General features: G+C 41.2%; 4 protein-coding genes across 7 annotated transcripts; 1 reads left to right on the forward strand and 3 right to left on the reverse strand.

Annotated features, from left to right (window-relative positions):
• Positions 1-20: 20 nt before the first annotated feature.
• Positions 21-263, reverse strand: RB195_005493 (uncharacterized protein; the record flags this gene model as incomplete). Its single annotated transcript, XM_064178023.1, has 1 exon — positions 21-263. The coding sequence occupies one exon, from the start codon at positions 261-263 to the stop codon at positions 21-23; it is 243 nt and encodes an 80-aa protein (XP_064035113.1).
• Positions 264-273: 10 nt separating this feature from the next.
• On the reverse strand, positions 274-8,585 carry RB195_005494 (uncharacterized protein; the record flags this gene model as incomplete). 3 transcript variants are annotated; one of them, XM_064178025.1, is made up of 9 exons in its annotated part: positions 274-934; positions 1,061-1,249; positions 1,520-1,667; positions 1,809-1,890; positions 2,795-2,924; positions 3,016-3,169; positions 5,869-5,992; positions 6,050-6,161; positions 8,554-8,585. In XM_064178025.1, 9 exons carry the CDS (start codon positions 8,583-8,585, stop codon positions 274-276), a joined length of 1,632 nt encoding a protein of 543 aa, XP_064035114.1. The 3 variants fall into 3 exon arrangements, with proteins under 3 accessions (XP_064035114.1, XP_064035115.1, XP_064035116.1); XM_064178027.1 differs by lacking the exons at positions 274-934; positions 1,061-1,249 and having other exon boundaries at positions 1,510-1,667; XM_064178026.1 differs by lacking the exons at positions 1,520-1,667; positions 1,809-1,890; positions 2,795-2,924; ... (2 more) ...; positions 6,050-6,161; positions 8,554-8,585 and having other exon boundaries at positions 274-967; positions 1,061-1,488.
• Positions 8,586-8,791: 206 nt separating this feature from the next.
• Positions 8,792-11,891, reverse strand: RB195_005495 (uncharacterized protein; the record flags this gene model as incomplete). The annotated part of the gene is made up of 3 exons (XM_064178028.1): positions 8,792-8,886; positions 8,979-9,057; positions 11,823-11,891. 3 exons carry the CDS (start codon positions 11,889-11,891, stop codon positions 8,792-8,794), a joined length of 243 nt encoding a protein of 80 aa, XP_064035117.1.
• Positions 11,892-13,347: 1,456 nt separating this feature from the next.
• RB195_005496 (uncharacterized protein) lies at positions 13,348-21,604 on the forward strand (the record flags this gene model as incomplete). 2 transcript variants are annotated; one of them, XM_013436870.2, is made up of 17 exons in its annotated part: positions 13,348-13,609; positions 15,494-15,607; positions 15,712-15,793; positions 15,908-15,994; positions 16,265-16,399; positions 16,562-16,675; positions 16,965-18,194; positions 18,257-18,310; positions 18,942-18,980; positions 19,124-19,186; positions 19,243-19,352; positions 19,410-19,467; positions 19,553-19,622; positions 19,680-19,783; positions 19,906-20,058; positions 20,444-20,560; positions 21,472-21,604. In XM_013436870.2, 17 exons carry the CDS (start codon positions 13,348-13,350, stop codon positions 21,602-21,604), a joined length of 2,925 nt encoding a protein of 974 aa, XP_013292324.2. The 2 variants fall into 2 exon arrangements, with proteins under 2 accessions (XP_013292324.2, XP_064035118.1); XM_064178029.1 differs by having other exon boundaries at positions 15,530-15,607.
• Positions 21,605-27,766: the final 6,162 nt, after the last annotated feature.

Raw genomic sequence — 27,766 nt, forward strand, 5'->3', positions numbered from 1 at the left:
AAAGGTCCTGCCACTGCCCCTTATCTTACTCCAGTTACCACTTCAAACGGTGTTGTACATCCGGCTGGTGTTCGAACTGCAGCAGTTGTTCGTTGATTCATGTCATCAAGCAAGCGGACGAACTTTCCTGGTACTCCGTCGGCGCGGAACGCGTTGAGAAGACGGCCTCGGTGAGGAGAGTCAAACGCGGCTTCAAAGTCCAGAAACGTTAGTTGCATTGGCTTCGAATACCGCTGCCAGATTTCGATCACTCTCTTGACCATGAACACCTGGTCAATCGTAGACGCCAGGACGAAAGCCAGCTTGCTTGTCGCGCGTTGTTTCTTCGCGATGTTTAATGAGTCGGTCCAGGATAATGCGCTCCAATACCTTGTACATAACACGCAGCAAAGAGATTCCTCGATAATTCCTTGGGTCCGTGACGGATAACTTCTTGTGGAGGGGAATTATGATAGCGTGTCTCCACGAATCAGGTATCCCTTCGTTTATCCATATTGAACGGATGGTCTTTGTCATCTCACGTATCCCAGACGGAGGAAGATATTTTAGCATTTCTGCGCTAATCCCGTCGTCTCCACCAGATTTTCCATTCTTCATTTTTTGAATACAAACCAGGACCTCCGACGCGGTCGGTGGCTCCTCGTTAACCGCATATGTCGGTCTATGAACGTGTTCGAGTTCAGGAACTGACGGTGCTAGCCGGTTCAGCAAGGTCTTGAAGTGTTCCTTCCAAACTGGAAGGGTTGCTTCACCGACAGCTACCCCATTGGCAGTGTTGAGGACAGGGGAACATCTTTTCATTCTGCCGCTATACTGTTTTAGTAGAGCATAGGCTTTCCGCGGGTTCCTGTTCTCCCACGCCTTCTCAAACTCCATCGCTCTTGACGTCCACTCGTTATCGCGGTCCTGTTGCAGTTGACGACGCAACTTGCTTCTAAGACGCTTTTCCTGGTTGAAGTCACCAGCGCTGCGCGCGACACATACAGAATTGTATGTGGAGTTTGTTTCCGCAGATGCAAAGGCAAACTTCTTCCGCGGCAATAGAACCGGGAGCGTTTACCTTGCAGCGTCCTGGATGCACTTTGTGAAGGAATCCGCATCGCTAAGCTTCTTCCAGGTCCGCACTCCAACATGAATAGACACACGTTGGCGGAATTTTGTTCTGCATTCATCGTCTTTCAGACCAGCCATATAGATTTTCGGTTGAAGAGGGACTTCTCGGTTTCTCTTGTGGAACCGTATATTGAAGCTGAGAAGAACTGGAAGGTGGTCATAGTCGAACGCGACGTCCCAAACAGCTCTAGATTTTCGGATATCTGACTGAGGAATGTTCCTCGCCAGAACGTAGTTGAGATGAAGCTTAAGAGTCCTCATCTTCTGCTTGCGCTGCTCTTCAGGCGTTAAAAGGGTTGACCCGTCGATGATTCCTCTTAAACGTGGAAGCGATGATGAGGCCCGTCTGTTCGCACAAGTCGACCAGACGGTCATCGTTGTCCGACGTGCGCTCCGCTATGTATACCATTTTCCTAGCACATCGGATTGCTGTTCGAGTCCCATCTTCGCATTTGCGTCGATTCCGACAATGACCACCTGCTGGCTTGGTATTTTAGACATCAACGCATTGACTTCATCATAGAAGGCCTCCTTACTGTTGTCCTCAGCGGCTTCTGTAGGTGCGTGAGCACTTATGATCCAAAGTTTACGTCCTCTGCGATCCCGCAGTCGTAAAAAGGCGCATCTAGACGACGTTTAGCCAAATTCCTCCACCAGGTTCTTGTAATCATTCCTCACAGCTATCGCGCAGCCACCTACTTTGTTCTCATCAGCATCGCCGCAGTATATGGTGTAATTTTCGATGCTGATGACGGGCCGATCTCTCATGCGTGTTTCCTGCAGTGCAGCAAAGGGCACACAGAGATATCGCAGAAGTCTGGATAGAGCGGCTTGTTGGAGTTCACTCGATAGTGTTCGGCAGTTCAGCGTGACGAAACGAATGGTTGTTGCCAAGGATTCCATGCTCTCTTCAGGCAGTTGACCTTTCAGGTTATGGGCTTTGGCGGTGTGCTTTCTACATTAATGTTCTTTTATATTTCCTCGCCTACTCTCCGTCCCTCACAAAAAAAAGAAGAACATTAACATGAAAATAAATACTTTGAATCTATTAGATTGTATCTATATTTTCCTTAAGTTACTCTATTGTTTTTGTTCATATTTTGCGCTTGAAATCTTGTTCAAAGTTGTATTTATTTTAGTTGTACTTATTAAATATAATTTTGAACCAAATTTTAGAAGAAGATACAATATAGATCTCTATAACAAAGGCAAATACAGCAAACATAATAGTTGGCTAATTGCCAACCGCAATTGGTCAGAAATCGTGTTGATCAAGAGCGACCGCTTGTGCAACTGCACCGTTATTCATGTCGTTCTGACCTGAGCACACAAAGGGATTTTAAATGAATCAAATGTCAAAATAAGAATGGAGCGAAAAGTGGTTTGAAGGGTTTCACTCTCTGTGGCTGGAAACCTAATGACCTCTTTCCAAGAAACTCAAATATAAACCTTTAGTACTTTTTAATATATCAAAAATACAATACATGCAAACAAATACGCGGGGAGGATAGTGCGTTATCACTTCCTAAATCATCTCTTACAATTAGTGAAATATTCTGTGAAAAATTGGGGATGAAAAGAAAAATCTCAGAGGTTGAGCACTTTAAAATCAAACAAATAACGTCGACGTTTTTCTTCTGAGTGCCATCATTTACTGGATTACTGCAGAATGAAAACAAACCTCTTCACTCGTCTTCTTCATCCATAACAGACTTCCACGATATTCGAGACGTGCTCTTTCAACCGCATCCACTGTTTGCGAGCAGTCGAAGATCGCTCGCTCAGCAAATACATGTAATTCTTGATAGAACCTGAACATAAATAGACCTTTGACTAAGCGAGATTATTAATGCAGTATCTGAAATTCAGTAGGCACAAACAGTGCATTTTCGGGGACCATACCTAATTAAGGGCACTCGAACGGCAGCTCGCTGATGACTACTGAAAAGCATCGCTCGACCGAGTGCGACCATCATTCGGCCAGTTTCCTCGCGTTTATCGTTCTTTCCTTGTTCTTTCAGATACTTCCCGAGTTCATTCTCACAGAGAATCGCGTCTGAAAACAGTATATTGACGCAAATACAGCACAGTTAAAGATGGTGTTCAAAAGTATTAGAGACTAGGTAGAAAACAACTAAAGAAGTAAGTAAAAAATATTTGAAAAATCCGATTTATCAGATCGCTCCTACTTCATTGGGGTCCAAAACTTGCATTAACAAGAATCTTCACCATCAACAGAGACTGGCGATGTCCGATGCAGGACCGTTTCTTGGTTCCCTCACTCTCTTAATTCTCGAACTAGTTCTTGATTCCCGTGTCTCAACCCGTTCCTTCTTTAGTTGAGCCATAATTTATGATGCTGCTCATTGTTTACAACACGTGATAGTTCTACAATGTTACTCATTTGCATGCTGCTCTATATTCGTACTCCAACTCCATATTACTATGACTGACAATTATAGTGCACTTTATATAATTTCAATCAAGCGAACTCATAGGGCAACGTAAAAGATGCAGTATTAGACTATTAGACTTTTACTGCAAAAGCACAAGGCAAATATGTCGTCTCAAATGATGAAACTGTAAATGACTAATGCCTCGACCACAATGCGTGTTTATTCCCTCGATTGAGGTCGGGCAAAACCACCAAGTTTTTGACTATAACTATTTGTTATCAACATACAAGGGTTAAAAAATGTAATTTCCTGTCCACAAACACAATCATTTTGTAACTACACATTTTAAGAGATTAACGAAAAATAGGCGCATGCAATGTAAAGGAACATTTTGAAGAGTGATGGAGGGTGGCTTATCGAACTGTTATTAATAAACTCATGAACACTAATCACTAAATCTAATTTGTAATAAGATTCTGAACAGTTGTTTCAGTATGAATGGAGCTGAACAAATTATTCAAATGTTTCAATCCATCACAATATCGTCGCATTGTGCCACCCAACCCAACTATCTACGTCATTGTCTTTAACTAATTTGCAGAGACAAATACAAAGCAGATAAATGTTTCGGCAAATTGTTGAGTGAATTGAGATCACATGAGAGATGTCTTAATACTGAACGATTAACGTCCTAAAAGAGGGCAGTGCTTCGCTGTTGTAGGTCGTGGCCCTTTATGTTTTACTTTGAGTAATAGCGTTTTAATTATGAAAGTGAAGTTAAACAAACGACTAGCTGTATTTCGGGAAGAGCTTTAGCGAAATGACAAACATTTGCGACAATGAATTCAATAGAGTGAAGCGGATTCAAGCGTCATCTTTCAGCAACTGCTAGTAAGTTTTACATTTCGTATAGTTGTACCAATGAAGTCTACCATATGCGACAAAACAACCAACTCTAGCACATTAACAAAAAAATAAAATATAGTTTGCTCCTCTTTCACTTTCTCTCTCACACTTTTATCACAGATAAAAAATGATTGCAGTCTTGAAAGTATAATTAAAATCTGCAGCTGAATCTCTTCTGGTTGTTTTGGCTTGATTTTCTACTTAATGCCCAGAAAAAAGGTGTTCAGCTTCGCCTGCTACTCAATCAAGGAACAAACAAGCATTTCCACGATTGAAGGTGAACATCTCTATAACCAACAGAAAAACGATCGGAAAGCGCTTGTAATTGGCATTCTTTCCCCTTATTGCTGTCTGCATAAGAAAGAGACATTTCATGACCACTATTCTCAGAATAGGGCTGCATTACAATGTCCTTGAATGACAGCTAAAGTTCCAATGATGTAGATGCCCCTCATGACGATTGAAAAGGCCTCTTGCAACGCTTTTTTCCTATCCGTTAATTTCCATGATGTTTTTCCTCCGTCGCTCGCCTAGCCATCCATAGTTATGGTCACTTCGCAATGCTAAAACAACGGAATTTGGCACTCTGTATTCACACGGGTTGTCAACAACAGAAATCCGTAATTTACCGATCCTTCCCTTGCAATTCAAGCCACATCGCGTTCATTACTTGTTTCAGAATAGAATTCAAGGAACAACTGCAACGTGTTACATGGATAGGTAGAAGATAAACGAACACCACTAGAAAAACATTTACATCTTTACATTCATCTGTTCAGCTCGTGCATCATTAATGCAGGGATAACGGAATGCATTTGTTTAACGCAAAGACGGCTGGCAATGTCTAGCCAACAAATAACTGCTGGATGAGAAATTGAGCTACCAACATCATTTGCTCCCACCAAAAGATCGAAAAAAAAGTGAGAAGAAGATGAGGGATAAGAAGAGTTATTTGTATGAAAATATTGCAACCAATGTGACTGAGGAAACTCTGCAAAAAGCACGTAAAGGCTCTGACCTTAGAAAAAAAGAAGAGAAAATCCTGAAGGTTGTGTGCAAAAACTTTGAAAGATAATTAGCGGTTTGATACGTAAGAGCAAAACGTCATTAACAGACTTTCAGACGATGAGAGTCGGAAAATGTTTAACGGTGCGAAAAGGAGAAAAGGAGGAAAGAGAAAAGCCTGACAGTGGAATTTTGCAGATCCAAAGATGAAGTATGAGATAATCAAACTCCACCGCCGTGCATGAAAAGAATCAATGTATCCTAGTGGACATATAAATAAATATAAATAACAGGACATATAATGTAGTGTCAAAAAAAAATCCGAAGAAAAATAAGAACGTTGGTACAAACTATATTTTTTCCAAGAAACAAAAACAAAAGAAGAGAACACTACAGCCGATGATTCATCGGTTCTTTATTATGAAAAATTGCTTGATAAGAAGTTTACCTAGGAGAAAAGCCTGGTAGTTTTCGACCGAGGCGAGCAGATTCTCTGAAGTGTCCCTCACAGATCGGAATAACGTTAACTTCGAGTCCAATGAAGCGTCCGAAGCAAGAAGATGTTCGTCTTCCTAAAAACTTGAGGAGTAATATCATCAAAAGTCTAACTCGTTTATGTTGAAGACCACCTTTTTGCCAAGTTTAGTTCTCAAGAGTTGTTTGGCGGTCCAGTAATGGCGCTTCATAGTCACTAGTGTGGATTCATCAAACTTGTCGAGGAATCGATCGATGTTCATCCCACTGAATGACGAAATAAAAGAATTGGAAGAGAAGAGGAATATTAAGAAGGTAGCGTAGCAGATTGTAGAATAATTACAATGAACAAACAAATGACCAACTAGTGAGTACATCGTTTGACAAATTTCTCAAATCTAACAATAACGACTTATGACTTCTCCTTTCCTAGTTTTCGAGAGCAGAAGAGCCACTTGAGAAGTTAAGCAAGAGATGAAAAAGACCAGTTTTTTCTGCTTTATTAGGTACCTGTTAGCCAAAAGCTTCTACTTTATTTTTTCGAAAGTAGCTTTTCGACTCAATACAACAGTATGCGGTTCAGTTCTAGTAGTTTATTACGCCAAAGATATGACTTTTGATTTGAATGTGTTTTAAAAAATCGTTTTAATAAGGGTCAAATGCTGCTCAAAATCCAACGCAGCGATAAAAGAATTCAGCGGTCTCCTCACTTTTCTACGGTTCTTGTTTCTTCAAGCACTTTCCTGCTGGTATGCTCATCTGTGGAAATACGTAATAGCAAAAAAAAAAAAAAGAAAAAAGTTGCCCACTTGCTGGCTGCCACAACGTTTTGCTACACAATATTCTTAATTGTGGAAATACCGACGCGATAACGAGGTCCACCGCAGCGCCAAGAGTCAAAACTGTCAACTTGGGCGAAGAAAACAGCACCATTCCACTTACTACAACGGCACTCTTTTCTAATCAGCATCTATTTTCGCTCTCCTTCATAAGCATAATGGACGGAAACCGAAGCAAAAAAGGTACTCCGTAAATCTAAAGAGAGTGGTAGTTCGTTTACTTCTTGCTAATCCAGCTGGCCCCATCTAGATAGGAAGATAAGCCTCCACAATTCGTGCTTCTTGGCAAGATTGAAGAATGCCACACTGATTTTGATCTAGCTGAGAAAACGTGCCAAAATTGTGGCTTCCACGGAAAAGTTTCAAGGAATGACGTCAGTGTTGGAACAATGACGAATATGATCACGAAATTTTAACTGAATATTTGTAGTGCTGAAGCAGTACTTGGGAAACTTACAGCACTACAGATCTGTTGTGATGCTGCGAAATTCTACCGCACAGCGAAATAAGAGAAATAAGATGAAAAGTAGTAATTGCAAATCCAAAGCAGACAAGTGGGCTGACCAGAGACCCCATCACATTTGCTGTTTTTATAAAAGCTTTCCATAAAACCAATAGTTCTTCAGGCAATTTCAATCTTAAGTTTTGAACTTTAGGTTGCAGCTCAAATCGATAGGTGATCAGAATCATTCGCAATTGCATGAAATCCGCAGCATTAATGTTTGGTACTGCGAAATAAGCACGATGAATTCAAAGATTAGCCATTTTATGTTAATCTCTCCTCAATATATTTTACTGTCCCAAGAATGACCTATAAGTTTTTCGAGAAACGTTTCCACATAAGATATTTCACATGAAGTTCTGTGAAAAATTATAATTGAAACGTGTACTGTGATAGGGGGTATAGCCTCACAATCATGTCAAAAAATTTTATGATGTTAGTTGCGTACAAAACGACACGATGTGTAGTCGCGCTTCATTTTCCGTGACTGCATGGAATTGAATTTTTTTTAACCATTGCAGTAGGGATGCTTCGAGCCAGAGGAAGAAGGAAAAATACTCTATCAGATGTCTACGAGATATATGATCTATCACACATCCACAAGACATATAATTCAGAGGTTGAGGGCGCTGGAGCGGGACATGTGGATCGTAAATTTTTGCCTCGACTCCACCTTCGAAGTGAATTATGCTATGCGATTTCCACAAGCACTGTATGATTCCGCTACAGAAACATTAACTGCATTTCTTCGTTGTTACAAAACTGACTTACACCATTAAACAGAATTACTAATGATTATCATCAAATTTAATCGTCCTTAACTCCTTGCCCAAATAAAGGGATTGTATCATTTATTTGTAAGAGCCATGAATTCTTAGATGACCCATCTCGGGGAAACCAATTCTTTATAAAGCTTCCCTGGTTCTGTTTGTATCCCATCCAAAAAAATTCTTAAAAATGTTATTGCGGAAGGTGCATGTCGATTGGCAGAATTGTTATGCATACTGACCATTCTGAATATATACATGAACGCAAGCTCCCGAACTAAACGAACCCCACTGCAAAGTTAGATGGGGGAAAGTGGGTGGATGCGGCTGTACGCCAATGATAGGTCCATTCAATCTATGGGCGTAATCTAGCATTATCAGAACCCACTTGGCAGTGAAAACCCGCAACAGCCTCCAAACGTTGGTAATTTGGGAGTATTGGTGACAGAACAAAAGGAAAGAGGACTATTTCTGACATTCTAAAGTCTTCTGGAGTTCGAGAATAAAGATAGATTTCCTTCAATACATACTAAATTGAACAAATCACGAACCTGGTATTGCTCTCGTAATGTCGTGTCGCCATTGTGCCAGCTGTTGGAGGTGAATTGTTCTTGAAAACCAGCAGCACAGTAGAAATACCCACGACTAGTCGACCGGCCGGTTAGCCTTCTATGACGTCATTTGTGCAGGACAGCTGATTTTAGTAAAACGCCTGCGGCTTCTACGGTGCCCTGTGCCGTCGCTGCCGCAGTGCTCGTTATCGATATTTCTGCCGGGCAGCTGGCCAAACTACGCCCATAACCCTCTTATGGATCGGAGCACGGAATGGAACATAGCGACAGCTGTGCAACGATAATGGAGAAATTCCGAGACAGTCCCGGGATCTGCAAGGATAATGAGTCTGAGAAATGCACTTTACCACCAAGAAGTAAAAAGAAGCACTGGCACTCGACTATTAGCGCCCTATAACAATTACCACTCAGGTTTACAGCGAAAAGCGAAGGTTTAGTCTCGAACTTGGGAAATGCGACCGACGAAAGGCTCAGCAGGAGCTCCTGGATGAACGAAAGGTTTTCTGGTTCATACAGATTGGATTACATGGTCTAGGAGTGAGACTAGATCTTTAAACTATAGAGAGGGAATTATTCTTGATAGAAATAGTTGTAAACAGTTCAGATAGATTTCTAAAATCACACATCCACACGTTTTTCAAGTTATATGTCTAAACTAACTGAAATTGAATATAACTTTGATTCAGACACGATGTGGAAACTAGAGATCATGACCTAATCATGCAATCTGTAAAGTTTCAAGAAGTCTCAGAACATTCTAAATCATCAGCATGTGCTGAAAATTACGTGCTTCCCAAAGATAAACAAAATGTGAAGTATAATCTGGAGAAAACCGCGATTATGTGACGTTATAATATGTATACATGAAGTGAATCTACAGGGGAACACTTACAAAAAAGCGAAAGGTTCTTAGGAAAGCAATTCAAAAGCGTCAAGGCAGCATTGCAGAGTAGATTTTATTGATTGGTCATCGAGGGACAGTAACCGTAGATCAACAGGCACTGATCAACTATTGTAAAATCAATATGGCTGGGAAAAATGTAGTTTGGGCTGAGGGACTCAATTGCAGTCCTATTTCTGAAAGCTCTATCTTCCTTTTTCTCTTAGTAGCTTTAGCTTACAGCTTACATGTCACAGATCCTCTAAGACTAATGCTTAGGTCTTAGCGCCACGAATGATTTAGTTATTTACTTCCAGAATTAAGGGCGCCACTGAGTGCCTTCACCTACATTTTACCCTATGAGTGTCTTGGAACACATTTCTGAATGTTCCAAGACATGACCCTTCAGGCTTCTATCTCTTTCCGGATGTTCGGTGAAACATACTGCATCTGTCGTTTTTCACCCATCAGTCTTCGCAAAACTCGGTTGCACAATACGGTCAAAACGACGTGAAGCACGGTACAATTGCGTAAGCGGCTGCGCTCGAAGCGGCGCGGAGGAGAAAATGATTGGGGTGGAGGTGGGACCATCGCGAACTGCACCAAAGAATGGTGCTAGCAACGGTCCTCCATCGATCCCAACCGCTACGCCCTACCGCACCGCTTCGAGCGCATCCGCTCACGCAACCGCACAGTGCTTCATGTCGTTTTCACCCTACCATAGATAGGTGTAGACAGAGGCAGAAATCTAAGGTAAATGAATGGAGGTGATCGACTGACTGCAATTATACTTAAAAGCATCACCCCACGAATCTGAGGTGGTACGGATTTCAGGTGGAGTATTCATATACGGGATTGTAGATAGTGGAGAGGGGGGTGATTCCGTCTATTTCTTTCTAATTGCATTAAAAAACGGCCCGGAAGATGCGGGGCGTACACAAAGCTATTACGCTCCAACTGAACTCGTTGTAGAAAATAGCACACCGGTACGCTCGAAGCCGTATCTTGCGAGCCGTTTTTTTTTTACTCCACCTGAAATCCGTACCACCTCAGATTCGTGGCGTGATGCCTTCAAGTGCCGCCCTATTCTCCTATTAGACATTCATTCAAATATTCGAACAAAGAGCATCTAATCTAGGGATTATTGGTATCACCAGGTCACAATTCGACGTGATGCTCGTTTTTAAAAAATAAATTTTGAATAGAGAGATGATATGTTCTTTTAATCCTAAGAAATCAAAACTGAAACCCTGTGATAATAGACATTTCATCTCGCGCTAAATTGTGAGCAAGTACTGTTTATCATCTTTTCACGATGACTTGAGTGAACAACAATGTCTGAAGATTCATTTCTTCGTCAGCTCACCTCGCATGTACTCAGACTTCAGAGTCGCTGTGCAATGTTAGACAATTGATGATATCCGTCTACTTATACTTAGTTATCTATTGTGACAATGTTTTCAGCGAAAGCTCGATTTTCATCTCGAGCTGATCGCTGGGGCGCTCCCATTAATGCATTACTGTCGCGCTATTTTTTCGCATGTCAGAGCAAAAATGCGAAACTTATCCACAACCACATTCCACTCCTCATCTGTATTCGATTGAGCAGCCCAGAGAAAAGAAGCGAATTTCAAACAGGGAAAAGTGTATGTGGTTACAAGTGAGCTGGTCACCCGATTGCATAGCAAGGTCGAAAGAACCTCGATCTTGGTGCAATACTCATCTCCAACTGCAGCAGATACGGGTCCCGCCTCGATCGCAACTGCTAGCTTCGCCACTTTGAGCGTAGCAGCTTGCGCAATGGTGGATGGAAGAGCGAATGCGTGTCAAGCAAAAGAAAAGGCGAGTACTGATGCAGAGTTACCCACCTGAACACATTAGACACCAATCACAAATACATTAATTCATATTCGTCGAATTGATCAAAAGCTAGTGGTAGTATACTTCGCAGCGATAGAATTTGTGTACAACCATCCGACGGCATCAGAGGAAAACAATCCAGAGTTTGTAGATTCGCTTTTTTGTATTGGGGCAGTATTGAATTACACGCAACAATTCTTGCTCTTCGTTTCTTTGATAATTTTTCCTCAAAAGAATATAGCCAACCTAGCATAACTATGGATCCTTACAGATAAGCAGTCCTACAAGTGAGGGTACACAGTTGGGTCAACACGACATCAAACACGATGGAGGGTAGTGGTTAGGATCGAATGAGGATCCTCCTAGCTAGCCCTATTCTGGGCTGCAGTTCGATACTTCCTTCTCGGTTCCAACCAGCTTTCTCCACCGTGCCACTCCGAGGGGAGCTGCTCATGCAATTGCTTCACGTCGTTTTGACCGTACTACATGCACCATGACATGAGGATACCGCATGCGGTCGCGTCGCGCCTGTTTCAGGCAGGCAATGATGGCCACAGCGCGCAATTTCCACAGACATGGCTGAGAACTCCTTCGGTGGAGCGTGGTGAAATACTTGCTGGGACCACCAATCGCTGCAGGTTGCGACGGTCCCAATTCGGTTCCAACTGCTACCTCCACCGATTCTTTTGATCAGAAGCATGACTTCAGAACAATACTTTCACAAACATAACTAACCTGCAACACAATTTTCCAACTGAAAATCAGAATGAATCAAAGTATCAGCAAAAGGCTTTCAAGAATATGTACTTGCGGATGGCGCCTTAGCACTATTATCGTCTGATGAAGACAGGTGCGGTGCGACGCGACCGCGTGTGCGGCATCCTCGTATGATAGTACACACAGTGGGGTCAAAACGACATGAAGCACGGACAGTTGCGTAAGCTGCGCTCAAAGCGGTGCGGCGGAGAAAACGGTTGGAATCAAGGTGGGATCATAGCGAACAGCAGAAGTGGGTGGCGGTGGCAACCATCTCTATACGACCTCAACCGCTACCCTCCACCGTACCGCTTCGAGTGCAGCCGCTTAGGCTGCCCGCAGCGTTCAGACTATTGACTATCACAACACTGCGCTGAATAACCACCGAAACCGCGGAGCTGCCAATCCGCTCGCCCGCGCGGCTCTAAATTACGCAACTGCCCGGGCTTGAAGTCGTCTAGACCCAACTATACACCGACACTCCAGTCGCACGCATCGGACAGTAATATTTGGTACTCCACGCCCTCCGTTTTTTGGAAGCAATACCGCGCTCTAGTTCACCGATTTAAAGGTGTCGGATACTGTGGCCGAAATTCATTACCGACCGGAGCAGCGCGACATCTGAGGATCCTACTGCAACAGTGACATAGCAGTGGATAGGATGTATTCATTTTTAAATTAGTTTTACGTAAAGATCAAGTTCGCATGGTCTAGTCATTACCATCGATGGAACGATAGGATGTGTATCTAATCGCTGCCTGAAGGGATGCTCTTGTTAAGACTTGGGCGAGTCTGCCGTTCAAATATAGCGCTCGTTTTATCTGTGCAATTTCTTCACCTCGTTACCATCCACCTGCCCATCTGCGCAACGTTGCTGCTACTCTACTAGTTACTGTGGTCTGAGTTCTGTCAAAAGTGATAGATTCGAAGCATCTTATTGCCAACTATTCCACTTTCTTCCTTTCTTCGACATTTTATTTTTCCGCCTGTTTTGCGTTTTTTTCTTTCTTTCTTTTCATTCCGTTTTAGCAGAATCCTCGTGCAGATTACTACCTGCGTGTATTAACAACACCACTAATAGGCGTGTATTAACAGAACCATAGATTTTTTTAATTGATTTCACTATTATTTCTGAGCTGATATTTCCTGACATCAATTTATTTGTGGGATGTCTTCGTTTTTTTTCAAACTTTGTAGTAGCACGTACTATTCATTCTTTATTGCTGTGTCATACTTACCGCCTTATTTAGGGACAAATGATTTAATACTTTCAGGCCATGTCAAAAAAGCGCCGCCATGACCCTTCAGAGGATGAAATCGATGCGGAGCCGATTCCTTCGGATCCAGAAGAGTTCAAAAGTGAGTCTTCTGTGAAACAGCACAAATCTAGGCGGCAAGATCATCCACGAAATGGTGACGACAAAAAATCTAAAAAAATGGAAAAGAGGGAGCCTGAGAAGAAAAGAAGGACCAACACCTCGTCAAGAAGCGGCTCGTCCAGTTCTTCTGATTCAAATTCAAACAGCTCGGACTCTGAAGGTACTTTCTCTTTACTTAATTTTAACAGACAAGTATTTTGTCAAATCGTCACTTTACTGTCAAAGAACTCAGAGAACAGTTTTTAGACACCAATCAACATCTTACAGTATCCAAGTTATTTAAGTTTAGTTTCGTTCCGAACTTTTGGTTGTGTAAACGAGTTTTTGTAGAAAGAAAGCTGTTTTTCAAAGCCATTAGAAAACTAATATACGAGCCTTTTATTTTGCTACATAATAAATTTGAGCGCTGAGTAAAACATATGGAAACAACGAAAGAAAACAAATGTATACCAGCCTCACTGATTTGGTCGAGATTAAGGATGGATAGGAGGGAAATTGGTTTTTTTTTTAATCTGATTTATGGGTGTAAAATCTCATTGGTCTGTTTCGCTATTTGCTTTCCTACGTATGCTGTCAAGTCTGAACGCGAACAATATTTTACTGTATTAATAGGAGTGTGTTCACTTAAAGGCATCACCCCACGAATCTGAGGTGGTGCAGATTTCAGATGAAGTATTCGTATACGGGATGGGAGACTACGGAGAGGGAGGTGATTCCGTCCATTTCTTCCTAATTGCCGTAAAAAACGGCTTGGAAGATACGGCTTCAGGCGTTTTGGCGTACTATTTTCTACAGGGAGTTCGACTGGAGCGCGCCAGCCTTGTGCGGCGCCGCATCTTCCGGGCCATTTTTTTACGGTAATTAAGAAGAAATGGACGGAATCACCCCCCTCTACGTAGTCTCCCATCCCGTATACGAATACTCCACCTGAAATCAGCACCACCTCAGATTCGTGGGGTGATGCCTTTAAAGTAGATAAAACCTTAGTTTTTTGAAGACTGGAAGTAACAGTCTTTTCTTTTTCAAAGCTTATTGTCTGATGTCCTTTTCGTTAGAGAAAATCTAGAACGCAGCAAAGAAGATTTTTTTGAGTTGTGGTCATACGTGCGATAGTCGTACCTGGTGCTCCGATCCCTTTCATTTTTGTACGGTTGGTGAAGGGACCCCCTTCACTTTTGTACGGTTGGCGAAGAGACCCCTTCATTTTTGGTCTATTGGTGAAGGAATCCTCACCATTTAAGCCGGACCCCTTCACCTGAGGAGGGTCCTGCTCCTCCCTATCGCGCCTATGGTTGTGGTTGCAGAATTCAATAATCTACCTAGCTCTAGCCATGATAAACGTCACATATTTTGCTTTGTACACCAACTTTGCAAATCTTATTTCCTATGGACCTCATTTTATCCAGAATCTTTTATTTTCCGACATATTTTGAAGCTAACAATAGAGAAGAATAAAGTATAAGTTGCACGATGCTCATCAATTCCTCTGACGTGTTCGACTTAAGCTAATCAAGTAACTCTATTATATCCTTTTATCTCTATTAATCTTCAAAACAAAGGTGTTTTCATATGTGGTTGCAGACATAGATGCGATAGTCGGAGACGGTGTTTTTACCCCCTTCACTTTTGAACGGTTGGCGAAATTACTCCCTTCACTTTTGGGCGGTTAGCGAAAGGATCCCCTTCACGTGAGCTGCACCCCATGAGATAAACCCACTTCACCTAAGGAGGGTCCAGCTTCTCCCTATCGCACCTATGGTTGCAGAACAAATCTTGGCTGCACTAACTTTATCATTTTCTAAGGAAGTAAAGGGGAGACAGTGGATTCAAACATTGTCACAAATACTAGCCTGTGTTATCCTCTTTTCCTAAAATAGACCCATTCTCGACTCTCCAAGTGTTACTAACTACCTTGAGACACGAGATTCGCGCAATTTCGGAGGAACCGTCAATAGCCTTTCTTCTTTTACATTTTCTTTTCATGCTATGCCAGATATATTGATAATAACTCTGAAAGAATAGTGTTCCTCTTGAAAATTATCAGGCTCCTCAGACGATTCTGCCAGCAGTAAATCTTCAGCATCTCGTAACGCTAGTCCTGCGAAATCCAAAGGTCGCGTTCCAGAGAAGGAGAAGCGCAAGAATTCGCCGGTTCTAGGTACTCTACAAGTCCCTTTCTGTTGCTCTTTTTTTGTTAATTTCATACCATTTCTAGCGGATCAAAAGCGCTTCATCATTTATAAATTTCGTTGTTTTTTTCAGCAGAGAAGCGTCGTCGTTCAATATCGGATGAAAGGAAGAGGAAGAAAGGATCCTTACCTAATTCTTCTCCTGTAAGGCAAAGGTATTCATTCCCTGCCATTATACGTGCTGTTAGTTTACCTGCATTGCCTCTTTTTGAAGTCTTCTCTGAAATAAAGCGTGATCAATGTATTTTATTTTGCGCCTTCATTTTGAGATCGCCTTCTAAGTCTTCGAAGGAAGCACGGCCAAATGCAAAGTCAAGTAGAGAAGAAGCATCCGGGTCTAGTGACAAGTCAAAACAGTGGGTTCATTGTACATTTTGAACACGAATTCTTTTTGTGCGATTTTGTATCGTTATTGTTGTTACTTCTTCTTACGGGATTGATATTTTGCAAGTTATTGTAAATTTTTTGTGAGTGTTCAGAATTCATGTCCCAGTTCAGAAAAAAACATGTTAACAGTCGACGAAAAACTAGCGATTGTATTTTTCTTATAAATTCTCTTGTTTTGCGGCTGAATTTTTCTAAATCTTATCTAGAATTTAATCTCTGTCACCATAGGTTCCTTTTAGGTCGGAGTCAGATCGCCGCCGAAGCAAAAGAAGTCGTTCACGATCGCAAAGTCCGTCTTTCAAAAAGGAGCGGACGGAGGTAACTAAAAAGGACGACTCCTTGAAACCTAAAGGAACTAAAGGATATCGTTCACCGTGAGTTCATTTTTAACTTCCTCCTTTTTTCCTGCATATAATCAGAATTCTGAAGTATGACACACTTGAAAGGATTTTTTTAAATATATGCTATGACGTACTACATGCTGTGACACACTTGAAAGGATTTTTTTCAAATACCAACATCTAATTTCTTTGAAGTTCACCTGACGAAAGAGGTTCGCGTTCAGTAGAGAAACAGTTGTTGCAAGGAAAATCAAGGAAGAGTAACGACGAGTCGCTTTTGAAAAACGCAGCTGATCCTTCTCCATCTAGGTAAGTTGCTTAAAATTTATTAATTCTATTGAATTTAATTCAATTTTTGCAAAATTCTTATTTTCTAAATATTTCTCTGTTATCGCTTATCCCTCTTGTTTCTGGTTCGTGTATTTTAAAAGAGTGAAAACGGAGGGGCCTTCATGCATAACGTTGTGGAACGGTGGTGCTTCAGTGATATTTTATGAACTAGAGAAGAGATTGATTTCTCGTTCTATCATATACTATTATACTCCAGTTGTCTATGGATAACACTTTTTTGCATCTCTTATATGTACAAATGTTCTAGAGATGGTCGCAAAATCAAGGAGAAGCATCACCATCGAGACTCTTCGAGTGGTTCCGAAAAGGATGAGTCAAAGGTGGACGAAGAAAAGAAGGTGAAAAAGAAGCATAAAAAGAAGAAGTCCAAAAAGAAGCGCAGTCAGTCATTATCGCAATCGTCCTCGGGAGGCGAAGATTCTGGAGAGGGCACTTGCAGCAAGAAAAAGGCGAAGAAGTCTAAAAAGAAGAAAAAGAGTTCGAAGCATAGCGAAAAACATAAGAAGAAACGAAAACCTTCTGAGAGCAGCGTGCTATCAGATCATGGATCTCCTGTTAGAACTAACGAAGAGGAACCTGCCTACAAGAAGAAGACGAAGACCTCCGAGTCGAGTGCACAGGAAATTCGGAGAGAAAAGTCTCCAGAAACGAAAAGAACTCACGAGAGCTTGGTGGAAAAAGGTAAAGCTGAGAGAAGGAAAAGCCCTGAGCTGGAAAAAGTTAAAGAGAAGAATTCCAGAGAAAGGGTGAAAGACAAAACGCTTAGGACTAGGGATAGTTCCGAAGATTTTGTACATGAGGAGAAAGATGAAAGAAAATCTCAAGGGCGACGGTATGAACTCGACTTTTCTCCTCCAGGGAAGGGAAAAACTGAAACTGAGGAGAAAAGAAGAAGCGGTGGGGAGAAATCTCGTGAGACTCAGAAACCTCAGAGAGAAAGGAGCAGATCTCCTTCACGAAAAGAGAGAAGTAGGTCGCCAACAAGAGGGGGAAGAAGCGGATCTCCCATGCGGAAGGAAAGGAATAGATCTCCATCTAGAAAAGAAAGGAGTAGATCTCCTCCTCGTCGGGAGAGAAGCAAATCTCCTGCACGAAGAGAACGGAGTAGATCTCCGGCAAATGTGCCCGAAAGACGACAAAGCTATCGGGAAAGGTCTCGTGAACGAAGTAGAAGTCCCCGTGAAAGGAGAAGAAGTCCTCTTAGACCACCAGTTCGTTATGAACGATGGCGTCGTGAAACGTATCTCAACACCCGACGTTGGGATGACCGACGCCGTTGGGAAGATCAACGTCGAAGGAGAGACGATTCCCGAGACCGACACCGAAGGGATGACTCTAGAGAGCGGAGACGTCGTGATGATTCGAGAGATCGTAGAAAGAGAAGCCGGTCAAGAGATAGAGAGGATAGCCCTAAAATGTGGCCGAAAAAGGTGAAAAAGGAAGTGAGCTCATCTGAGGAGTCGGACGGCGATGAGAAGTAAGTTTCTATTCTCGTACATGCGGTTCCTTAATTAAGGGTAAAGGATCTATCATGTTCAGCTCCAGCTCATCTGAGAGAAGAGAAAGGAAAGCATCGCCTTCTCTAAGAAAGAGGTAGGCATAGTTTGTTTAACCAAATGTGTTATAAACTTGCTCTATTTCGTCTTGTGTTTTGCATTATGACACCGTCATAGTTTTAGTGCTCTAGAGCACGAAAAGTAGTTGAAAATAGCCGAAAATTGTAGGTATTACAAACACCCAGATATAAGTTTGAGACAAAATCTAAGAGAGAGAAACGATTCTTTCTAGAGCATCTCCTGAGAAGAAAAATGTTCGAAAAAGGTCAGAGCAGTTGGGCTTCTGGAGAATTGCTACTTGAGTATGATACGTATGTTATTCGATGGAGATGACTCTCTTGAAAGTTTGGGCTTCTCAATTTAATAGAATGAGCGTCTACTCAATGGAAAAAAACTCCACTTTTCACTACGGTGGATTACCACAAAGAAAAAAAAAACACGAGTTGGTGGATTAGCTGCTTGATGGAGGTCTTACTAAATAATGTACAACCGAACCACATATGATTCTGGAAGGAAGTTTTTCTCACTATGGCTAAACAATTATTTCTGTTTACTAGTCCCATCCAGTTGGGTACCACTGGTGTGTTGAGGAATGTTATCAGTTTGAGAACAACCACATTGGTCTCTAATAAAAAAGTATTCCACCACTTGCAGACTCATTATTTCAGGTCGAAATCGAGATCCCCTTCGCTTGAAAAAAGAGAAAGGTAAATCTTTTATAGCATTATTTGCTTGACAGCGTTTTTTTCTGTCAATTGTGGGAGCAGAACGTTCCATTCTTGCTTGACAGTTGTTAACACTTCGTTATTAATACTTCCACTCATATCAATGTCAAATGTTACTCTTGCAGAAGAAGTTCTCGTGAGCGCGTCGATAACAAGGACGGTCGCAGTCGGGAGCCCCAGAAAACTCGGTTAATTTATCCTTTATTTAGGGTTAGAGGACATAGAACACCTGATTTTGACTCAGAGATCGAAAAGGCGATAGAGAAGATAAGAGTCGAGATATCAAGAAAGAACCACCAGAAAGCTCCTCAATAGAACCCGACACCTCTGGAAAGAATTATGGACTTGAAAAAAGTAAGTGGTTTCATTCCGGCGTTGCTGTCATAGGAAATAACCTCACAAATGTTACAGAGCTAAAGCGTGATGAAGATGATGGACGACCGAAATCATCCGAAGCGAAAAATTTGAGGTTGCTAAAGATTCATGGATTCAATTGTGGATATTATATATTTATGGATAATTGTTGAGTAACATCTCAATAAATTCATTTCAAGAGATCGATGGGGTTCAGCGGAAGATTGGGGTCTCAACAAGGACGAGGCGCCGGTGAAAGAAAAGGAGAAGGTAATATTAGTTTAAACGTTTTTCTGTCCGTTAAGTAAAAATATAATCTTGTTCTAGGTAAATCTTGAAGTAAGTGGAAAACTCGCCGAAGACACTAATATGTTCCGCGGTGTTTTAATAAAGTATAATGAACCTCCCGAAGCTAAGAAACCGACTTTGAGGTTAGTTCAATAGGCTGAAATTGACAACAAATTTTGACTTAGCCTTGCCTTCCACTTGTTATCGTCGTTACGATTATTTCCATCTGGAGATGCTTTCATCAAGGATTTGGACAGCTTTTCAGATGGCGACTGTATCCTTTCAAAGGAGACGAACCGCTTCCTGTTCTTCACATTCATCGCCAATCAGCGTATCTAATTGGGAGAGATCGGAAAATAGCTGATCTTCCGATTGATCATCCAAGCTGTAGCAAACAGCATGCTGTGCTGCAGTACAGGTAATTTTTTTTCATCGAATCATTATTATTGGAATTTGACAGGTTTGTATTCTACTGTTTCATCTGATTATAATGAAGTACGCTCCATAAAATGGCCCCTTCCTCCCTCTGTAGATAGTTCAAAAGGCGTTCATGTCAATTTTGTTAATTAATTGTTGTCGTTGGTCGGAACACTGAGCAACTACTTTTGTCTTCTCGGAGACGCCTAGTTTTACTTGCTCTAATCTGATTCCTCTAAATTAATGCGGATTTAGCTGTACACTGTATCTGGTTTCAAGAACGACTTTTAGTTCTTTTTGATGTAGTGCCAAGTAACAGTTAATCAAGGCAGTGCCATAGTGAAAATATCTTTGTTATTTTTCTAGTTTTAATACCAGTGTTGCAGATCGGTACCGTTCGAAAAGGCAGACGGTACGAAAGCACGGCGGGTGCTGCCTTATATAATTGATTTGGGCAGTTCAAATGGAACGTTCCTTAATGGATCGAAAATTGAACCGCAAAGGTAAGGTTGCTCAGCCACTCTGTTGCATTTTCTGGAAAAAAGTTGTGGGAACAAAGTTGTCGTCTTGTACTATCTATTGCACCATAAAGTGTCGCAGTGTAGGAAATGTGAATAACTTTTGAGCAAAAACTCTGCATTCCAGTATAGTTATGTGAGACGTGTTTTCTCCAAAGTGAAACGCAAAGTGAAACGTCATTTCCTCGTAACTGCTTCAACCGACTTCCAGCATACGGGATATTTAATCAATAACGCTTCAATTAGAGGTAATGCAGTGAAAAAAAATCCAAAGGCTACTGCTAACCACAATTAGTATATGTCAACAAATTAGGCTGACGCACGTTCGTGAACACTGATTTGCTAAAATAAAGCCGGTTTCCAATGTAACGAAAACCTGCTAATGTGATTGCTATTTTTACTTGGTTTAAGATACCAATACCAGACAGCATGTGCATCTGAACGTTTTTATTTGAAGAAGAATACAAACTATGTGGGAGCACGTGAAGCTTCCCTCAGAAAGTTCTCTGTCACATTATGTCGTAATGTTTCCTTTTCTCTTCCCATCTTTCACAGGAGGAGAACGACCATCACTCTCTCCACCTTCTCGCAGTACTTAGCTGCTATAATTGTGCAGGCCACAAAACAATTCAATTTATTCAGAGTGGAGAATGTCATTAAAACCGCCTTCGGAGTAAAGCTGATACATTCAGCATTAGTTTCTGCGGTGAAGAACTTCGATGACAGTCTAGAATGTGTGACTTATGGGCTATCAAATTTGTGGAAAGTATTTTTTCCACACATCAAATTCCTTTGGATTTCTTTTCTGAGTTAAAGAGATTACATGTAGTGACTACCTTAGAACTTTTCGAAGACCCGGTATTAATGCTCTGTGTTCATGAATACGTGCATTTCAGGTATGTGGAACTGAAAGAGAAGGACGTGCTGAAATTTGGTTTCTCCAGCCGTGAATTCGTGGTTCTCAATGAGAAATCGGCTGGCAATGAGAACATGTCAGATCATGAACCTGCATCACCTGGTTCAGAATAGTCTATAGGAGTGAACCCTAGTGTATGTAAAGATTGGAAGTAGAAGCTTTTACTTATGTATCTACCTATTTTTAATTGTGTACTGATTTTGTTAACATTCCAATAGGAAAGGATATTGTGTCGTCAGAGTTAAGTTTGCAACACTAGAAAGCTTAAGAAATTTGTTCATTCTTTTGAGTAAAAAAATTATATTTAAGTATGTTGATTCCCTGTTTTCTTCTTGCGTATTTTTTGTCCATTTGTTTCACAAACCTTAACGATAAACAGGTGTGATTTAAGGGAACGGACTCTACAATGAATAGGATAGTTTGGTTTTTTTCTCTAGCAAAATTTGTCGCCGTTCTCCTAATTTGCGTAGTTTTTTTTTCATATGATGGAAGCGAACAAAGTATAGTTTGAGTTGTGTTTCTCGCAATTTTTTAGAGGATCAGCGTATGGATGGGTTCGTAATAGCACAAGACAAATTCTTTTATAAAAAAAAAACATGCAAATACAGTATAGGTGTTCTAGTGTATATCATCGAAAATGTTATGGTATGTAAGTACTGCATTTTTGTTGTGCGTTTTTTTTTGTTTTTTTGCTTTGCGTTTTTCGAGTTTCCGAATTTTACCTACTCGAAAATCGATTTCGTGACTGGCAATGCCCATTTTCAGAATGTTTTGCATTATCCAAACTGCCGGCGAATAATGAGGGCTGAGTGATTGTTCCATGAAGAGTTCAGTAGATCTCTTGCACACTGCACTTTAGTTCTCAAAGGGACGTTAGGAGTGGGGCATTTTGGCTACGTTTCTGCATAATGAATGATCTCCTAACCAATCATGGAGAATCACTTGTACATCAACGAGCTTGTGGAAGCTAGTTACGTTTGCGTTGCCTGGAGACCATAAGGCGTAGGAGAATGTTAATGAGCGTATTCAGTTCAGAGCCGCCGGCCTGTTATAGACTGACTCCGTTCTGGCGCCGTCATTTCACAGCCAGAACTTCTTTGTTAGTAGTCACCCTCGCCGTCAATCCAGTTATAGTAATCGAGTGAAGGCGTTGTGCTGCCTAGCGCCTCCGCAGTTTTGCGCTTCAGTTCAGCAGCCCTTGGTTCTGCACTTTTCACTTGCGTCCATAGAATCCATAGAAAAACTGCGTTTTTATGAATATAGAGCACTAGCAGCTAGGATTTCATTTCCGCGAGTCGATAAATTAAGTACTCCTTCGTTCTATTGCTCACATTTCTATGCTTTCTACTGAATTTCTGCCTTCTCGTTTGTAATTTCATCCAGGAAAGCTCTTCGAGTATGCTCTGGTTCCACATAAATGCTTTAAAATTCGATGCTGCATCCAAGACCAAGTCACTTGATTGGAAAAGTCAACACTTTGTAGTCCGAGCACTTGAAAGTTATTGGAATTTCTTAGATCAAATTGATCAAATGCTGAGTGCCATTATGTCAACCGCTTCAGCACTGATCGAATTTTCAGCTAAACTGAGTGTTTTGATAATTGAAGATAGTAGATACGGTTTTCAGATCCACACCACAGCTTGGAAACTCTAACATCGTTAATGTGCCAAACATCCGAATATCCTAACTATCAGTACTCGTTTTTGCTTAGGTTGTTTTGTTATTCGCTAGGATTGTTGACTAGAATGGCAGTATACCAACGTGTGCGAGTGCAAACGTTGGTATGCTGGCATAAAATCGCAAATTGTCGCTTTTTATGAGTTGCAATCTACCATAAAACCTAATAGCCGGCAATTATAAATAGTTGAAAAGGACGCCGCATGCAGATCGCTCGCACAAGAACTTCTCTTCAGGAAATTTGGAATTAGAGAAAAATAACGAGGAGAGGAAAAAGGAGAAGCTCTTCAAAAGTGCACATTTTACTTTTTTCGAAATATCACTGCGGACCTACATTACATAGTTGGAGAAAGAAACTAAGACGACGAACTCTATGCTGTTGCAGTCCTCACTTGCTATGTCAGAGCAAAAACAGTCCTATAGAAGTATCATGCTCACGAATTACGCACTTAGTAGATATGGCGCCGAATAAGGAACAAGTAAGCAGCAACAGAGCGGAGGGCAAGCCGCGGCCGAACTACGCCTCTCCAGCTGCAGTTGAACTGCATGAACAGGCTCCTTCAGCCCTATCATAACGGAAAAGGCCAACTTTGCTGTATGGAAGCTTCGGCGAAATTGTAATCTGAATCGTTTTTCTTCCTGTTTACCAGTCATATATGACGTTTTCAAATAAACTACTGCACAACATGCAAATTTCTGCTCACGTTCTTTCATAGCTTTTATTTTTTTAACTTTTTTTTTCATTTTGCAACCTTCAGATAGGATTTAGAGATAGAATTTAATTTCGTGACATCACATTTGATTTTAAAGATAGCATTTCTTAGCTGTGAAATATGAATACACTTTTTCCTGTGAAAGTCACCACTTCTCCTATTGTCTCCCTCGAATGCTCTGCAGCGCATTAGTGCAGCGTTCCACCAGAATGAGAGTCTTCCTGGAAGAACGCACATTTTCGCATTCATGTGTTGAGACACTTAAAAGAACCACTTCGTAGCTTCGTGGGCCCACCTAGGACACCTGACAAAAAATGGCAATTTATGAGATTTTGCTGATGCGTCAGTTATCAACTTTCCATCAGAAAGAAAGGAGTGTTCGAGAAGCACACGTAAACCTTTAAAAGAGCTGTATATGTGGATGTAGAGACAGATGTAGAGATAAGGAAAATGAATAATAAAAAAAAGCTGAAATATGATTGTGAACCAGATATGATGATTGAACAAGGCTCGAGGCGATATAATGTTTATATCTCCAATATTTGTTTATTTTTCTTATATGCCTTCATCTATTTCGAGCCTTCCATTCGAATATTTTTTGTTCAGTGCTCAGCGCTCATATTCTGCTACATTCCCGTCGCCATAGTTATGTTTATTTGCCGACATTTGTTCGTGTCCGCCGACGCCAAAAAGAAAAACAGCAGTCCGAATAATTCACAGCGAACACGCGAACAAACACATTCGCACCTGTGTCCACTATTCCTTCTTTTTTCAGGAAATTTTGAGTTTTCTGCAGGCGCAAATCTGATGTCTTTTTGGCGGGGCAGACTTCTTTTCGGAATCATTAGCAATTTGCGTTTCCTCGTTTCCTTTGTGGGCACTTCGATTTTCTTTCCATTGCATATAGTTTTGTTCTAATCTTTCTTAGTTGTTGTTTTGTCAGTCTTTGAAAAAAAATCAAATAAAATGGAAGGATGTTTACTAAGATTGTTTGGTTACTTCTTGCCGTAATGTTTTTTGACAGCAACAGCAATTAACCTCTGACTCTTCTGTGTAGTGCCGGGTTTGTTAGAAAATATGCTTATGACACGGAGAGTTCAGTGAGACGGAAAGGATGTTTTCTGCGAAATCCGAAGTGTAAATGACATCAACATGCACAACTACATGTCCTACACTTCAAATTTTGAAGGGGTTTTCTAGAGAGTTATAGAAAGTACTAAAAATAATGTAAGAATAAGAATAAAATGCAAAATAACAATATAAAAAATTATCGACGCAGTTATAAAAAAGTGATAGCTCCGAGAAACTGCAGCTTCACTGTGTTTATGTCTCGTTTCGTCGAAACGATCATGGAAAAAGCATCGAGAACTGCTCAGTATGGAAGAGGTTAGGCCTTCATGTGTGACCTCTTTCCTACTGAGCCTCTCAATGCCTACCAAGTCAGTGATGGAAAACTAGAATTGCCATTTTCAGAAATTGTAGAGCTAACTGCTACTTAAACCTTACTTATATGTGATCCTTTGTTTTCAGGGGTAAGACGAACTTTGTTGACCAAATTCGGGAAGTAGTAAACAAATTTATAATCTAAAAATTCGATTTCTCGGGAAGGAACAAGTTTTCGATTCGATGGCGAAGGTCGACGGCGCGGAAGTCGTAAATTAACTCCCTCTAAATTGCTTCGCGATCGTTTCAAACCAATCGAGAGCGCATCGAAAGAACTCCGTCTTCTTGAGACCACTGTTATTAGACGATTCACATTCTGCTTTTTCAAATATATTCTGTTCTCTTCTCTTTCTTCTTCTTCTTCTTCTTCTTCTTCTTCTTCTTCTCGATTTGAATTTCGAGACATTCTTGCTTAGGTGGGACTTCAAGCCAATCGCCATAAAATTGCCCTCTTTTTTTGTACGACTTGGAGCAGCTTCGTAAAGCCCTCAACTCTTAATACCTTAAAAGGCTGAAGTTGAAATTACTTTTTTTCTGTACATTCGATCATATTATTATTAAGAAAATTACTAATTTATGTTATATAATAAGATGTAGTACGAGATACGGTTACATTAAGAAAAAGATACGGAATGAAACTGGAGAGAAGATATGCTGTGGTAATATACTTCTACTAAGAGCTCTTCTACAGTAATCCAGAAAAGAAGGGCAGTGAAGCCAATCACTCAACATTTCCTACACATGACTTCGTAAAAACCATGCTCCGCAACCAAATATGTGACCTTCCGTCCAGTTCCTGTCTGTGTGTTTGTTGAGTTCCCGTTTTATGCGCATATGCTCAGCTCTTTTTTTTTTCGAGCAACTGTGACCGGTCTAGACCCTTCTTACTTGAGAAGAATTAAATACGTGCTGGGTTGGAATCGTGAGTCAGATTTCCAATTCCTGCGGAACATTGAGTAATTTGCAGGACTTGGATTTCAACCTCAATTCATTCTGAATCTGATATTGTTGAAATCGTCCCGGATTTTTGTGAAAACCTGGATTAAAAAACAGAACAATGTCATTAAAGTGACCATAATTTGTATGCATCCCCAGGTTGGGCGCGTCGAACAAGAGAGCTCGCGATAATTTCTTTCCTGGACTTTGCCCAACAAAGTTTCTCTTTTTCTGAATGAATGCTTGCAGATTGAAACGTATGCACTCAAATAATCTGGGATTTCGAAGTCAGCTATCCTCAACTCTAGTATTTTCCGTTCAATTGTTGGCGGCGTGGTTAGTTATTCTGGAATTCAATCAACCAGATTTCCGCAACTGCGAGTCATCTGATCTCAGAAATTGATCGAAGAGTGTGTCTCTGCAGGAAAAAAGGAAAGCCAAAGGCGCGCTGTAACACAATGAAAAGTGCAAGCCTACGTGGGTAGAAACTATGTATACAGCCAAAACTCAGCAATTTCTTGGTTTATAATCTGGGCACACAAAGAAGGATCGCTATTGGAGGAAAAACGTTTCCTGCAGAAATTTCGCAAGAAAATTTCCACGTCTCCGAATTCCTTAAAAATCCCTGCAGAAGTTAATGTATAGCGTTTGTGTGTTCTCTCACTCAGTATCTGCTCGTTTTTTTTTGCTGAGACAGCCCTATTTTTCTGATGAGAAAAGGCTCTTAGCGAGATAAAAGTGGCAGGATTTTGGTCGATAATATTCTCCAAAGAAGAAGGAAAAATAGTTTTCGAGGAAAGGAAAGACATTTGTGCACAACTTCCAGACGAACTCTTCGACGACTCACTTCATCTGTGTAACATCGCTAGAAGTGCTCGGAAGAAAAGTCTTCAAATGAACGAAATTTTTCCATGGTGAAGGATTTCCGGCGCAGAGCAGGTGGAGAGGACGACAGCATAGATATCGCTCCCACTCTGTGCCGATGAGTTAGCACAAAGTTTGAAAATGTAAAGAGTGAGATTTTCTGGGAAATTCCGGCAACTGCTCAATGTGAGTTCTTCATAACCTAACGGTGAAACGTTCTATGCGCTGTTGCCAGGTAACACAGATAGGAAATTGTACGGATGAAATCATCTGAGAGTAGTATCATCGGAAGTAGGAGGCGCCGGCGAACACTTTGACCCACAGCGATCGAAGATCCACGGTTCTCTGAAAGGGGGAAATCCAGGAGAATCCCAGAACACAGGGATCTCGAGGCACACATTCGATGTTTCGTAACTGGGAATACCCGGCGAGAGATGAGTTTTGAGTAGTTTTTGGCCGACGGCTTATCAGATGCAGATGTCGAAATTCCCGCCAAGAGAGTTGTTCGAACGGGTGAAGAACCGGCCGTTTCGCAAGTGCCCCCCGCCCATGCCTCCGTTAACCTTCGGTCGTGATGCCGGCCGAATCAACTCGCACTTGACGAATGCTCCATTATTAAAGCAGGAAATCAACGCAGTACAT

Source organism: Necator americanus, chromosome I, assembly GCF_031761385.1.
Source record: "Necator americanus strain Aroian chromosome I, whole genome shotgun sequence".
NCBI lineage: Eukaryota > Metazoa > Nematoda > Chromadorea > Rhabditida > Ancylostomatidae > Necator > Necator americanus.